Below are 15,882 nucleotides of genomic sequence, written 5' to 3'. Positions count from 1 at the left end.
GTCATATCTTTTAAGTATTTTTATATAGCCTTGTTAAAATTTCAGGTTATTTTTTTAAATGGGTTGAAATTAATGAAGCCTTAACATATGTTAAGATAGGCAACATAAGAGAGTAGGAGAATGAGGGAGTGCTGGAGAGATTGCTGATCTTGTAGAGGAACTGGGTTCGATTCCCAGCACCCACATGTTGGCTCACGGTATCCTATAACTCCAGTTCCTGAGGATTTGATGCCCTTCTCTGGCTTCCATAGGAACCAGGCATGCATGTGGAGTGTGTGGGGGAGTGCAGGGGTGTGGGGGAGAGAGCAAGAGAGACACTGAAAACAGCTCTCCATAGCCAGCATTGCAGCTCCCTGCACTCTGGTCAAGTTTTTTCCTGTCTACCTTCTGATTTAGTTTGTATAAGGTATTTTTCCTTAGTTTCAGAAACAGACGTTTTTAACGCTGTCTTGGGTCAGTGTGTTTGCTGACTGTCATATGCAGATGACATATGATTTTGGTTGTAGTCTTAGTCATCATCATTATTATTAAAAGTAATCACTTGGAAACAGACCGTGAGGACACACATCTGTAACAGCAGCACTTGGGAAAGTGAGGCAGGAGATTTGCAGTTAAACTGTCCTGAGCTGTGTAGTGAGTTCTAGGCCTGCCTGGGGTATATTATATATGTAGCAAGACTCTTCCTCAGAACAATAAGAATAAAACAAAGGCACTTGAATTTTACAAATTTTCAGTCCTGGGAAAGATTCCATTTACAAGCATAAAATGCTATGTGCTGTCAATGGAATGCACCCCAGGAGCTTTGAAAGACCCACTGCTTGTAAGGGTACACGTGCTTTAGCTTAGGAAGCAATAGGATGCATGCTGGTTTGACTGCAACCCCAGCTATGCCTCTTTCCAGTCGTAGTATCCTCAAACAAACAGTCCCAAACCTAGATTTCCTCCAGGAACAGGTCTCTAATACTGATTTTATGTCACAGCTGGGCATCGTAATTATTTTGCTTGTAGCACTACTGTTTTTGAAATAGAAATCAGTTAAACCAGCACAGTTCACTTCTCTAAAGGAATCAGAAAATGCAGATCTTCAGATTCCCTTATTGTCAGTAGCCAGGTTCACAACATTGTCAATGCAAAGCACAGTGAGTAACATCCAACTTGTTTTGGATTTTTATAATCCTGCCCTTTTCTACCCTCCTATTTCCTTGTACATTTTTGAGGACTTTTAAATGGCTTTAATAGTTTTTAGACTAATGCAGGCTTGTGCTCCCAACTACTTGAGAGACTGAAGTCAGAAGATTGCAACTTCAATGTTAGCTTGGGCAACTCAGTGAAACTGTCTAAAATAAAAATTCCTACAAAAGCTAACAGTGGAGTAGAAGAACATTTGACTGGCATGTGCAAAGCCCTGGGTTCAGTCCCTGTACTAGGGCAAAGCAAGTACTTGGTCTTGAACAAACAATCTTATTGTATTAAAATTGGGCCCAAGAGAATCTGAATAGTCTCAATGGAAAGCCAGCCAGTGAACTCTGTATTAAGTGTGTGTCCTGATGAGACAAGTCATTACACTCTCGTACCACCAAACCTCAACGACCCTGCATTTCTTTGAGAACTCTTCAAACAGCACTCAGGTCCTTCCTTAAGCATGATTCTAGCTTGTCTTCCCATCCATGAGTATGCTCCAAGACTCTTGGGAGCAGAACCGTTTGCTGCCAGTGCATACATTCCGCTTCCCTTTTTCTGGTGAGTTTCTTGCTGCTGGAAAGGTTGCTCTGTCTCTCTGGGTCCAGTTTAAAAGCTGTCACCTTCAGACTGGTAGAGATCCTCACTTCATTCATCCTCCTTTCCTCATTTCACCCTCAATACTTAGTGACTGCTACAAGATTCCATGCTCCTATTATAGATTGTTTGTTGATGTGTTTCTGACCCAGTTAAAAACCCACAATTCCTTGCCCATCACAAGTTTTTTTTAAATACTTATTTATTATGTATACAATATTCTGTCTACGTACATGCCTGAAGAGGGCACCAGACCTCATTACAGATGGTTGTGAACCACCATGTGGTTGCTGGAAATTGAACTCAGGACTTTTGGAAGAGCAGGCAATGCTCTTAACCGCTGAGCCATTTCTCCAGCCCCATCACAAGTTTTTAATGCATGCTCATGAAATTATTAAACTCAGAGAGAAGAACATACTCTAAGAAAGAGATCTGGGCAGTGGTGGAGCACGCCTTTAATCCCAGCACTCTGGAGGCAGAGGCAGGCGGATCTCTGAGTTTGAGACCAGCCTGGTCTACAAGAGCTAGTTCCAGGACAGGCTCCAAAGCCACAGGGAAACCCTGTCTCGAAAATAAATAAATAAATATTTAAAATAAAAACAAAAGGAGAGATTACGACCTATTTTCTGAAATAGAAATAAAATGTTTAAATTGTTGTTTTCTTATAGTACCATTAATCTAATAATGGTGTGAATTGTTGGAAAACAGAACAGTATAGCTAACAGTTACATTAAGGATTACAAATCAGAAGTGAAAGATTATTCTACAACCTAGAGTAACCCCTATAGGCATTTTGGTAATTATCCTAATCTGACCTATTTTCTAAGTGCAATGTGCACATGCATCTGTGCGTGTGCACACATACACACACACCCTTGTGTATGCACTACATGTTCTTTTCATTCAGAAATGTTGATTTGCATGCAAACCGCATTTCAGCTCCTTTTTAGTTCATTATAAATTGTGCCTTTCCCTGTAAATAAAGAATTGATATCTTTCTTCAGTTGTCCCCTAGTACAATTTGAAAATTTTAATCTCCTGTAGATATCTTGCTGTCTTCAACGCTACTGTGGTAAATTACTAAAAGGAGACCAGGTGAAAGTGAGCTTTGAAGCTGTTCTAGCATGTGTGTTGCTCAGTTGTCATCACCCTGGACGGTGTGGTTTAGATGAACTCCTTTCTGTGCTGTATGAAAGCCACACCTGCTTCCCCTGCCCGCACCAGCCTGGGAGGGACGGTGTTTTTAGTGTCACTGCAGACTTTCGTCTCCCTGTGCTCTGCTTGTCTTAGGCTTGTCTATATCCAACACGAAAGATGAGAGGCAGACATTTCCTAGCTAATGTTTCTAGGTTGTGAGCATGGAAGCATGGAGACATGGGTAGCTTTTGTCTGTGTAGATACTTGCCGTTTAGTTTTCATCAGTTAAAAGGAATTTGGTGAATAGTATAAAACTAAGATTTTTTTCTTAATACTATTTAAGTTTCTAAAAGTAAAGTATTTTTTGAGGGCTTGCCTGTTAACTTATTTAATATTTTATCAATTTAGCAGAATCTTTACAGTAGTGAAGTGGTTCTCAACTTTCCTAATTCTGTGACCCTTTAATACAGTTCCTTATGTTGTGGTGACCCCAACCTTAAGATTATTCTCGTTGGTACTGTATAATTTTGCTACTGTTATGAATCATAATGTAAATACATTGGAGACAAAGGTTTGTTAAGGGGGTCAAGACCCACAGATGTAGAGACAGCGAAAGATGAGCCACTGACCCTAGAATGACACTGAGAGGGATGGGGTCCAAATCTTTTACTTGGTACCAAACTGGTTATGAAAAGAGACCAAAGTACATAAAGAGTGCCATTGTTTACTTGTGTTGAGTCTGTCACCTCTCTCCCAGAGTTGGAAGAAAATATCAAATGTAATTTGATAATGGGATTTGATTTGGGATATTTTCAGTTAAAGCCACATTTGCAATTAGTATTTTCAGAAAGCACTTCTAATCAAATTGGAACTCAGAAAAGTGAGAGATTGAACTTTGAAACCATAGCTACGATAAATCCGATGGGAACCCCAATTTTATCTCCCTTGTCTCCTTGCCAGTGTCCTGCACGTCTCTCGGATTCAGAGAATGAAGAACCTTCTAGGGGCCAAATGATACAGACACATCGCTCGGCCTTTGTCTCCAAGAACAGCTCCTACTCCTTAGCTTTCCTGGCAGGGTAAGAGCTGAATTCAGAGTTCTTTCATGTTGGGGTGACAGGGTCTTCGGACAAGTAGCGGGAGTAAAAAGAGATGATATTAATAGATTATAGCTGGATGGTCGTGGCACACGCCTTTAATCCCACTCTCTGGAGGCAGAGGTAGCAGATCTCTGTGAGTTTGAGGCCAGCCTGGTCTACAGAATGAGTTCCAGGACAACCAGGATTGTTATGCAGAGAAACCCTGTCTTGAAAAAGCAAAAAAAAAAAAAAAAAAAAAAAAAAAAAAGACCAAGTAGATTACAGAGAGGTGTGTGTGTAAGGTTAACCTCCATGGTGTTCCTCGGGAGCCATCTACCTTGTTCTTTGAGACAGGGCACCTGATTGGCCTGAAACTTGGCAAGTGGGCTAGGTGAGCCTCAGGAGCCCAGGACCTGCCTGTCCCCACCTTCCTAGCATTAGGATTGCAAGTGGTCTTTGAAATCAAGCTCAGTCTTCTTAGCTCCTGAATTTTTATAGAAAAGTCATATTTACTCATTTCTGACATCCTCTAGGTAGGATTACGTTAATTTCGTATCTGCAGGTATGAACCTTTCTCCTATGGAAGTGATGAGTATCCTTCGGTTTGACAGTATCTGTAGACTCTCCCTCTGGACTGTAAGACTCTTAGAAGGAGTGAGCCTGGGTTGTTTCCTTTCCTTGCCTACATCTAGTTTCAGGAAGTTTTTAAAATCCTGGTCAAGGAATTTCTGGGTCCTTTAGTCTTTGCAGGTCCCGGGGAGGAAAAGAAAGCAGGGTTGGATGGTTGCTTGACCCTGGAGGAATACAGAAGGGCAGGCAGGGGGCAGGCAGGTAGTCGTCATTTGTTCATTTTTTGGACAAATGTTTTGTCCAAATGTAGACGTTTTGGAAGTGATTCATTGCCCTCTTCTGGCCTCCATGGGCACCATGTGTTACACAGGTATACATGCAGGCAAACCACCCACACAAAAAGTTAAGTATAACAAAAAGTATAAAGTCATAATACAAAAGATAAAAATCATGTGTTCTGGAAAACTCTTAAGTCATTGGGACTTAGGTCTTTGGAAACTCTAATGAGTTAGCAAGAGACTACACTTAATTTTGACTACCTAAATAAAAACACAAGAGCATTGTGGTGCATCTTCCTAAATGCTTTTTTTTTTTTTCTTTGTTCCATGGCTGCCTTAGATTGCTTGCAGAGAGATGTGGGTCTGATAGGAAGAACAGGTTTTATTTGTTAGGGAACTGTATACTATACACATCTTCTGAGGGAGGTATAGGGAGGTAAAATACCCCCACTCTCTAAGCCCTGGCAAACAGCCATCTTCTCTGCCTCACCGAGACAGGGTCTGAAAACAAGCCTGAACTAAGTGTCCTGTCTTTCTTATTGGTGTTTGGTTAATAAGTTAACCTGTTTTCTATTATAGCTACCTAAGGGTTGTTTTTCTTGGTGAGTGGCTTAGAATGGTAAGAGACTGTCATCTTTTCCTAAACTCACGTAGGGGCTAATCGTAACTAAATATTCTTTTTATAGGAAGCTAAACACCAAGGTGCAGAGGAGTCAGAGCTGCAGTGACACGGTTCAGGACCGAGTGAAGAGCAGGCTCAGAACAGCTCCACCCAACAGAGCCAAGGTACACCTCAGCCTCAGGCTTACCCAGCAACACACACATAGCTTCCCTTGTACCAGGCAAAGTATGTTAGTTGGACAGGATTAGGATCCTATAGACAGAGATGAAGGAAGAAGGTTCAAATTAGTAGACAGAGTTGGGGGGTATTACACCATTATAGATAGATACCTTTTAAGTAGGTCTCGGTGAGACCCATCTTCAGATTTTAATGTTTCTAATTCCTTAATGTGTGTGTATGTGTTTTAAGCTAGGATTTCCCTATTTTTTTAAGGTACACATTACCCTTCTTCTCCCTTCCTTCCCCATCTTCCCACCATCTAAAGGATTTATATAGAAACAAATACATACATGAGAGAGCTGGAGGGATAGCTCAGCAATGAAGAGCGTTTGTGCTTGCCGAGTACTAGACTCACATCAGTCAGTTGCTTCTCATAATTCTAGCTCCAGGGGATCCAACACCCGCTTCTGGCCTCTGTGGACACCTGCACATGCATGTGCACACATACACACACACACATACACATGATCTTTTATATTTCTTTCAGGTCACAACTATAACTCCAGGGTCCACCCCCATTATTGGTGTTCTCTTGTCCACTCAAAACAACCGCTGCCTCTCAGCTCCTGACTTAACCATAGAAAAGCGCCTGCCCTTCAGCTCCCTTTCATCCTTGACTTTGCATAAGCCAGAGCGCTCTATCAGCCCTGAAAGCAACGACAGCATCTCTGAAGAACTAAACCACTTCAAGCCCATTGTCTGCTCACCATGCACCCCTCCCAAAAGACTCCCTGACGGCCGTGTGCTAAGTCCTCTCATCATCAAGTCAACACCTCGTAACCTGAACCGAAGCCTGCAGAAGCAGACTTCCTACGAGGCTAGTCCACGGATCCTCAAGAAGTGGGAACAGATCTTCCAGGAACGGCAGATCAAGAAGACCCTTTCCAAAGCCACTCTCACCTCCCTGGCCCCTGAAGGAGGGGAGGAGTTACCAGGCTCTGAAGCTATTCATTCTAGCAAGGAGAGGCTGCCTCTGGCTCTAAGTACAAAACTGTCTAGGGCCCAAGTGCTCTCAGAGTGTGCTGGGCCCACATCTACTACCCTTGAATATTTCCCTTCTGTTAACCAGACAAAAGCAGAACAGGACTGTGTTAGAAAAAGGAGCCACGAGGTTCCAGTGGAATCCTGCCATTCCTCAGAGTACAGAGTTGTAGCCAGTGGGCCTTCTTTGGAAGGGGAGCAGTTGGAAGAGTCAAGGACCACCCTAGATGCCACGTTAGACAAAACTTGCATGAGCACAGTCATGAAGACTTCAGCAGTTAATTCAGTGCTACCCAAAAATGATGTTTTGGGTGGGGTCCTCAAAACAAAGAAACAGCTGAAGACACTTGGTCATTTTGATCTGGCTAATGGCATTCTGGTCGATAGCCTAGGAGAGGAGTCAATTCCTTCCTTGCGTAGGGGCCGGAAAAGACGTTGTAAGACCAAGCACTTGGAACAGAATGGTGTTAAGAAACTGCGACCACCCAGCAGTGACATGGGCCTGGCTCCCAAAGACCCAGGACTGCTTGAGGTGGGGCGGAAATGGCAGCAGGAGGATGCGGGCCCCATGGCTATCCAGTCACAGCGCATATTTGACAGTGAAAGGCGGACTGTGAGCCGGCGGAAAGGAAACATGGATCAGTATCTCTTACGGTCCAGCAGCCTGGCTGGAGCCAAGTAGCACTTACTGAACAATGTAATGTTACGGCTTCTCAGAGGCCTTGGCCTCAGTCATTTATCCAAAAGAACTAGCTGAATGGTCTCACTTTGAGTTTCTTTCGATGGCAAAACACTGTCTAATACGGTTCTGAGGGGCTTCAGGACCTTGGTAATCAAAGCCAAGGGTCTGTATCTTTGGCTCTCTAGGACCTGGGCCATGCTTCTCACCCCGAGTGAGCCAACTCTGAGGCTTCCAGGCCCTAATCTGGCAGCACCCACTTGGAATGAGATTGAGATTGGCCTCATTCATGAACGTGATGGCCAGAGTGAGAAATGGCAGGGAGAGAGTACCTTCTCACACTCGTGAGACCCCCCAGCTTCTTACGACAGAGTAGTGTTTAAGTCAGCCTTGCAGATAAAGATCCACTCTTCAGAGACAAGCAGTGCAGTGCTTGGGAAGATCCGAGATGAACAGAACAGGTGATCGTGTTCGTCTGTCTTCCCTCTGTGACTCTGCATACCTAAATCAGTTGAGCTTAGAACCTTTGCTTCTCCAGAAGTCAATTTGCATTCCCTGTTTAAACTATGACATTTGACTGATGCTGTGATTGACACCTGGTCTTCTTGGTGTCAGTTTGATGAAGCTGCAGTGCAGGTGTTGAGGTTCTCAGCTGCTGAGTGGTGTCGCCCAGGCTGACCACTGTGTCTCCTGGATTCTCCACAACCACAGGGTGCCTGAGGGCATGCATGCCAGGGCGGCCTAGGGACTGGCTGGGCACTGGGTGTGACAGTGCGAAGCCCCCTCGGAGCAGTTAACATTGCTGAGATGTAAACGGTAGAACTGCAGTGGCTAACCTACCCCGTTTATAGGCTCTGCTTCCCCAGGAGTCCTAGCCTGAGACAGCTATGAGGTTTTCTTACTACTTTCCACTTGACAATGGCTATCTGAAATTTTGGTCTAAAAATCATGAAAAACTTGCCCCAGAGTCAGGCAAAGGTCAATGCTGAGACTCCCATACTGTGGAAACAAGGTATCTAGCTGGATGCAGCTGGTTAAATTCAGTCCCATGGACCTTTGGGGTTTATTTTTCTTAGCAGCTGACACCATGTGTCTTTTGCATCCCTGGTGGTGCTTGGTGCTTCTGCCCTTCTGGGCTCAGTGAGAATAGGGATTCTGATAGGATTTTAGGGACTCTCAGGTGGGCTGGCGTTTCCTTTGTCTGTATGAGCTGTTACCGTAGTCATGTGACTGGCATTTTAACAACAGGATACTGCGTAGTTCTCCAGTGAGTTGCCTTTGATCAGAGAGTTTCTGAAACAAAGTGTAGAAATAGCTAGAGGATAACCCCTCCTCAGTGGCTGAGGGAGATTACCTGTAGTGCTGTTTCCTTGGGGCAGATGTCAGTTTTGGGGATTGTAGAAGAGAAAAACTCAGATTTGGAATTAGCCCAAAGGTGGTTGAAGCTCCGAGGGAGGGGAAGGAGCACATGGAGTCCCAAGAAAGCTGTCCCTTGGAGCAGACGGAGCTCTGGATGTGTGTGGCCATCACCGAGATAGGTGGCTTCAGAGAAGGCTGCTCTGGTGGAGAACTGAGAGTCCTGGGGTGTGGGTGTGTTTTTAAAACATGCAATAGTCTCATTACTTTATAGTCACACCACTTTACTTCTTGCCCTAGGTCACTTCAGGCTTTAGGGCTGCTAGAAGGCATGTTAATGCCCCAAATAGGAGGGCTGGCCCTGGTCTGCAGATACAAGGAAATTCCATTAGAGAAAATTTGGAAATTTTTGCCATTTCATATATTTCTTTTATGATCTTAGTAATTATTATTAGAAGGCTAGTCTTACTAAGAAGTAGCAAAGGCACTTATTTTTCCACATGTCACCCTTTTATATGCCATTGGCCATTAGAAAAACACTTTCAGTTGGAGTTAATTTTTGGTTTTGGGGAAAAGATAAAGTATTTTTAATAGATGAGAAATATATATATTTTAAATATCCCCTGCCCCTAGTTACTGCCTTGACTCTAAGAGTGTGCACAGCAGTGGTGACAAGCGTACCTGCAGGTGCGGTGCTGCTGCTGAGTGGGTACTGCGGATGCTGGGCTGGCCGGGGCCGTCCTGGTGTGCTGTGGACAGTGGTTCTTGAAGTCAAGGCAGAACAGTTTACACTGAGGAGGAAAGGCTTCCTTTTTAGTCCGCTTAGCTTCGACGGTGGGAAAACTACTGAAGCGCTGCATGCAAGGTGCTCTCGCATGTGGTCACCGAAGCCCCTCACAGCTACAGCTGTTGACTCGGGAGAGCTGGTGCACTAGAGGGAAGACACTTCACAACCCTCGTTCTGCCGTGCTCCTTCTGTATGTGCATTCCGCTTCTTTTGTTTTCTTACTAGAGGAAGAGGAGGGTGAGTCTTTCTAAGAGATGTGCCATTCCTCAAGAGGGTTGGTAGCCCTTCTCCAGAAAGGTAACCTTAGTGACATTCCTGAGTAGCTGACAGTACCTGTTGGGAGAAGTCATCTGGACCAGATGGATTGGTATCAAGTCAGGGATTATTCAACCAGCAACTGACCTCTGTCCCTTAGTTAACTCTTGTCTAGGAATTCTTTCCTAACTGACCTTATTTGTTAAAAGAAACAAAACAAAAAATCCAAAACTTTCTTTTGTGGGGAGAGTATACTGGTCATAAATGTCCCTTATTATTTTTTAAGGTAAAATGCCCCTCAGAGAGTAAAGCTATTTAATTATTGTCTGGTTACAAACTAGCCACTGACTAACATGGGCAGCTGCTGATTGAAGGTTGTGTTCATTCAGTAGGCGCTTTTGAGCTCTTAGACCACCCTACCCTGTGCTGGACCATAGGATAGTCCCCATCGGGAGGGGGCATGTCTAGTGCACTGTGCGTGCCCATGTGTTTGGCCAGAGAGTGTGTTAATGATCTCTGGACAGCCATTTCCTCTATAGCAGAGAGAGCTAGCACTTAGCCTGCCACCAGCAACATTTCCCACACCTTGTCAGTATTTATGAGCTGGTTAACTCTGCCTTTTCCCGCTCCCTAAGTAACTTTCCCAGGGAAGAGTGGATGTTCTGCAGTGATATAGAACAGTCACCCTGTTCAGAAGCTGCATTTACATCAAGTCCTAAGAAATGAGGCAGGTCTGGATCACTGGCAGGGCCAGAGAAGCCCATTCTTCATTTTAGTGATCTCCTAATGCATTCCCCAAGCTGACCTCTCACCAGAACCGGCAGTGACCTGGGGTTTCTTCTTCCTAGCTTGTCACTGAAGTGGAGAGCCATCAGGAGACGGTAGAGGCTAGCTCATCATCGTGGGATATTAAAGCTGGACCAGCCCCAGCCCCACTTTAAATGAAGACCCACTGTTCTGGTTTCTGCTGTAGTTCTTCTCTAGGGCAGAATAATAGTGAAAGTCACACAATTTGTGGATGAAGGGGACACCCAAGTGACAGAGGTTTTAGAACGGCTGTTTTGTTTCTTTCAATTAAGTTGTACCTATATCCCCTGAATATATCCATAATATACAGAGTACTTAATAGGGAAAACCCCATAGTGTGAACTAAGTAATAAGTGGAATTTTGTTGTAGTTATTTTAATTACAGCCTTTGCTGTTTCTTTCAGAATAAAATTCCTTAGGGTCTTACACCTTTCTTAGCCAGCCCTTTGCTCCTCAACCATAGGATGCTCCCTAGACTTAGCGTTTAGAGAGGATGGAACTGGTTAAAGTCTCATGACCCAGGAGGGTGCGAGGACTAGGCTGCTGCACACATTTTCTTTGATGACCCAGAAATGCACCTTTCACCATAGCATTCTGAAGACTGTTCTGTAGAAGACATGTAGGAAGGAACACACAGAGGTGTCAACTTAGTCAAAGTGGATGGTGGAAGAGGCACCAAACCCATGTGACCAGACTGCTCTGTGTCTGCCAGTTTTTCTTCTGAGGGGCCTCTTTTGTGTCCCCTTTGTGGCGTCTCAGGTCCAGAAGGAGTTAGACAAAGCCATGCTAAGATCAGGTTCGCTCCTCTCCCTTCCCCACCACCAAGTGTGAGCAAAAGACAGTGCAGGCTTCAGTGTCGAGCTGTGCAGGGTGTACCTTCTGGTGCCAGATTCCTGTAGCAGGCGTCAGTTCTTCCTAGCTGGCACTTGCCCTCCAAGCTGAGATTCCAGTTTGCATCAGACATGACCATCATCCCTAAGCTCCAGCAAAGCAAGAAACAGATACTATGCAAGACAAGTGGGTGTTCTTATTCTCCCTTCTCCCCCCCCCCCCTGCACCTGATACACTGTTTACTCTTAGCTGTACAGACATAGTTGTCTTAAGAGCCAAGTACCAAACCTTTCCACCTAGAAATATAAAATGGTTGTCTGTTTGGTTTTAGGCAACCTGCTATAGCTCCTTGTGGTCTGGTGGTTGTGACTTACTCAACCTGTTTACATTAGGATCGGAGAAGGGGCCCTGCATCCTGGTGGACTGCCACTGCTGTCTGTAACCCCTTGACTCATAAAGAGCCTTTTGACAGAGGACTTGGGACAAGGTATGCCCTGTCAGGGATGCTTTTCGCCACAGTGAAATGGTGTGGAATTGAGTGGGAGGTTGTACGACTAAAACAGAACCAAAGTGCATTCTTCATGTGTATGTGCCTGTTCCAGGCGAGGCCCAGGTTGGAAATGCAGTAAAGCAGACTTATGAAAGCAAACAGTCTACTTCTGGTTAGTCTCGAGAGACCTGCGTCTGACAGTGTGGACTAAGCTCAAGGCAGGTGTTTGGGTGCTCTCCTGGGGCAGGGAGGTACCTGGGATGGAAAGGCACTGGGGTGCGGTCTCCACAAGGAATAAATATACCTTTTGATGTATTCTAATGGACAGTATTTAGTTTCCTGACCTCTTGTGACCATCCCGACTTCTCTGAAGACACAGTTGGCATAAAGTGACTTGTGGGATGCCACCGTCCTTGCCCCTTACAGCTGTACTTAGAAATACGATTGTTAAACATATTCTTCTTTGGAACCATTGCTTAGAAAGTCATAAAAAAAAAAATACCTTTGACATGAGTTTTTCACTGAACATAGAACAAATGTTAACCTGTTTCTCTTAAACTCAGAAAACGAACCTGGAAGACTCTGCAAGCCCATGTGGGACCTTCGAAGACCTTCGGCCCAAGGCCTTCAAGGGAGATTTGAAAAGCCAGCGGAGATTTGAAAACAGTACTCGGTCCCTATAGTAGCAAGACGCTCAACACACTGTTAATTCCCCTGTAACTAGGTATGGTGGGTGTCCTCCTTTACAGATGGGAACTCCAGCCCTGGCAGTGCAGAGCCTACGTGCTGGGCCCTCTGACCCCAAAGCTGCTGGTTACCTCTTGTACTGCTGTAGCCTCAGCTAACCTTGCAGTGCAAACCTCTACCACTGGCCTTGGAGAACAGTATGGCTCTAGTTGCTGTCTGGACTGGAACTGGTTGGGCAGGTGACAGGTGTGAGCATAGTCTGCTTCTCCATCTGTGGGTTCTGATTGCTCACTAGCGTTCCAGGTGACTAGACAATTCAGTTTGAGTTTGTGGAGACAGCAGATCGGGAGTTCAAGGATATCCTGGGCTACATGAAATTCTGTCAGAAAATACAAGAAAAAAAATGAAAACCATGAGTAGTACCAGAGCTGGGGTACAACATAGTGGTTTCCTGCTGAGGTTCAGTCAACATTTTGTTACATGTATGGAAAAGGGGGCTCATGCTTGAACTTGCTCTCTATGAAAGTGGCCTCTGGGGTAAGAGGCCAAAGTAAGGAACTCAGAATGATCAGAAACTGAGCAAGGAGAGGTAACCAGCTTGTTCAAGGGAGAGGTGGTGGTGCTTGGCCCAGACAAGTGTGCCCTCTTTGGAATGCCCTCACACTGGTTAAGGGGCTGCCATGGGGGTACAGAGAGCAGACCTGGAACTGAGGGACATAGGCAGTCAGGCTACATAGTCCATTGTAGCATAACCATTAAAACTGCCATCCTTCAGAGTCAGCTCTGTTCCTGGGGAGACTGAAGAAGCTAGGTTGGAACAGAGTGTGAGTGTAGGTAAGCAGGTAGTAGGTCCATTCTTGAGAATATGTGGCAATAACACATCTGGCGAAGGGAGCAGTCTAGGAGTGTCACTGTCAGGGTGGCTTCTCCTAACAACAAAGATGGACACTTAGAAACTCCTGAAAGTCCAGTCTAGCAAGCCAAGCACAAATGCCCTGAATGTGGCTGCTGCTGTGGGTCCCTGCATTACCTGTATCTGTCAGACGTCCAAATGAGCTAACTACTTTGTCACCTGGTGTGGCCTGCATAGTAAGGTACATGCACATGGGCATATGACTATGATCGCAGCTTAGGGTAAGCACTTTAGCTATTTGCATGCCTGTGAAGTTGAGTTCAATAATGTGTAAATGGTTGTGATTTGGATTTGGGGTATCTACCTTGCCGAAGGCCAAGAAGCATTCTTTGATCCTGGGGACTGCAGCTCTGTCTGATGCCCCAATCTGAAGTAGCCATCCTTAGGAGAGAAGTCTTAGGTCCCACACAGCATAGCCCTGCTGGACTTCTCCAGACCTTCCTGGGTTAGGTGCTGCCTACTGGGCACACACCAAGAATGCAGCAACCCCAGCCCAGGTTCCCACCCAGCCCAGATGTTTGTATTCCTGTCTTCAGCTTGTGTCCTGGATTATGGGACCCTGGGAAACTAGCCCCTTCCCCTTCTACCAGCCATTATCTCAAAAGGGACCATTCCATCATCTTTCACCCTCACAATGGAGAAAAGCTTCCTCACGGGAAATCTGTCTGCCTGGCCTGGGTCCTCTGCTTTGGTACCCTGCCTCTTGCTGGCTACAGCCCACTTAACTTCTGAGCTTTCTGTGCTACTTCTGTCTCAGCACTTATTGAAGCTGTCACGAGCGACTCGGGTGGGTTTCTCATAGCCCTCTGGGATGCAGGAATCAGTGGAGATTTTTCCTTAGTGACACCACCACTGTGGCCCTGACCTGGCTTCCAAGAATACTTGGTACCCACTGTATTGCTCTATGCATCACTCTTTATTGCTGCTGGGCCAGCCACCAGGTGTAGCCTGGCCGGGCTCGGAGGCGAGGTCCTGCCGAATTCCACATGCTGACCACGGAGCGAGATGGAGCCCAAGCCCTCTCTGTTTAGGGCAGGGCACGGTCCAGGGCACAGAGCCCCTAGGGAGGGCGGTGTGTAGCTCTACTCTTTCGAGTCGCTGGCCGTGGGCTCCTGGCAGAACTCGTCCATGAACTCGAGGAAGTGGCCCAACTTGGGCTGGCCTGCACTCAGCGCGCGACTGGTGGGCGGCCTGGGCGGCGGGCTGGCGGTGAACACAGTCCGCAGCGAGCTGCGCACCAGCTGCCTGTAGCGCGCGCGGAACTCCTTTAGCAGCCGCTTGGCCTCTCGGTACTGCTTCTGGTTCACCAGGCGCTGCTGTGCGCGCCGCTGCAGCACCGCGCCTGCAGGGACAAGAGTGGACAGGGCCAGGCTCGCCGGTTCCTCAGGCCCAGAGACACACAAAGTATGTTGGTATGTGGAGGCAGTACGGCCCCGACAGTGGGAAGTCATGCCTTAGTTCAAAACCCGAAGGTGCCCGGTGACATGGGAGCCTCCTGCCTGTCCTGCATACACTGTAAAGGGCTTGGGAAATCCCACTTTCCACATACATCCTCCCCTGCTTTCCGTGCTCCCTCCTAGTTTCGTACCAGCCCTCCCTAGTAGACACCAGCCTTGATGGGACAGTGGCACCATACCCAGTGGAGCTTCAGTGACGTTCCGAGGGTCCCGCATGCGAATGAGAATGTCATCCAGCAGCTGCGCTTTGGTCTTCCGTGGGGGTGGTATTGGTATCCTCGCAGCCTGGCACAAGGTAAGGAGGTCTGTCATGTCATGCACTCATAGCGACAGGCAGGGGGCAGTAGGGAGTGCTGGGAAACGGGCCTCAAGGTCCCAAGGTGGAGACCTCAAAACTCAGGAGCACAATCAGAGGCTGAGGTGCTTACCCGCTTCTCTTTGGGTATGTAGGGTTTCTGGAAAGTGACCAGCCTGGGCTTGGAGGAACGGCAGACAAGCGGCTGCTTCAGCATGCGGTGCAGGGCCTGCGCATTCTTCTGGATGCCTAGCAGAGAAGGCAGAAACAGGTGTCGTCCCCGTTTCCCAGCTCAGTGCTGGGAAGAGAACTGCAGAGCCCAAGAAAGCCATTTACCAGGGCTTTCTGATCTGCGGCCTCCCCCTACCCCCACCCCAATGCTTCACCATTCATTGTGAGAAATGTCCCTGTGAGCTCAGAGCCTGAAGTGGGAAGACTTTGGGCCTCACAGTGATTCGGTAAACTCGGGGGTCACATGATAGGAGAGACTCCCAGGAGACTGGCTCCCAGCAGGCTCTTTGGGAGGCACAGATACTGTTGTCACATCAGAGTAAATAGAACCATAGATGAGAGGGCATTGCCTCTGCTGCCCCAACCAGGTGGGGAGGGTTTGGGATGGTCTTCTGGGCCTCTGTTAACAGAGGCTGGTGAGAACTCAGGAAC

General features: G+C 46.5%; 2 protein-coding genes and 1 long non-coding RNA gene across 9 annotated transcripts in view; 2 read left to right on the top strand and 1 right to left on the bottom strand.

The window, feature by feature from the left end:
- Positions 1-12,424, top strand: part of Rnf169 (ring finger protein 169) — a 52,015-nt gene extending 39,591 nt beyond the window's left edge. Inside the window, exons 4-8 of one of the 5 annotated variants that reach the window (XR_007594000.1) lie at positions 3,874-3,992; positions 5,527-5,626; positions 6,169-7,802; positions 11,770-11,864; positions 11,980-12,424. Coding sequence is in view for 1 of the 5 variants with exons in the window: in XM_050154416.1 (XP_050010373.1) it covers positions 3,874-3,992; positions 5,527-5,626; positions 6,169-7,344 (1,395 nt within the window). In the remaining 4 variants the exon portion in view is untranslated. Of the gene's footprint in view, positions 1-3,873; positions 3,993-5,526; positions 5,627-6,168 lie in introns of all 5 variants that reach the window. The other 4 variants (XR_007593999.1, XR_007593997.1, XR_007593998.1 and 1 more) reach the window with 4 other exon arrangements.
- Positions 12,425-12,454: 30 nt separating this feature from the next.
- Positions 12,455-15,506, top strand: LOC126508920 (uncharacterized). The gene is made up of 3 exons (XR_007594001.1): positions 12,455-12,591; positions 15,048-15,219; positions 15,375-15,506. It is a non-coding gene; the product is annotated as an uncharacterized lncRNA (long non-coding RNA).
- The window catches only part of Xrra1 (X-ray radiation resistance associated 1), a 62,815-nt gene continuing 59,517 nt past the window's right edge, over positions 12,585-15,882 (bottom strand). For all 3 annotated transcript variants that reach the window (XM_050154413.1, XM_050154414.1, XM_050154415.1), the window contains 3 exons: positions 15,353-15,468; positions 15,104-15,209; positions 12,585-14,809 (listed from right to left, as the gene is read on the bottom strand). In XM_050154413.1, coding sequence (XP_050010370.1) covers positions 14,550-14,809; positions 15,104-15,209; positions 15,353-15,468 — 482 coding nt within the window. In that variant the 3' untranslated portion in view covers positions 12,585-14,549. The remainder of the gene's footprint in view (positions 14,810-15,103; positions 15,210-15,352; positions 15,469-15,882) is intronic.

This window comes from Alexandromys fortis, unplaced genomic scaffold, assembly GCF_014885135.2.
Source record: "Alexandromys fortis isolate MF-2015 unplaced genomic scaffold, M_Fortis_MF-2015_v1.1 scaffold_77, whole genome shotgun sequence".
Classification (NCBI taxonomy): Eukaryota; Metazoa; Chordata; class Mammalia; order Rodentia; family Cricetidae; genus Alexandromys; species Alexandromys fortis.
The sequence above is the reverse complement of the archived record's forward strand: the minus strand, read 5'-3'. Positions and strand labels throughout refer to the sequence as shown.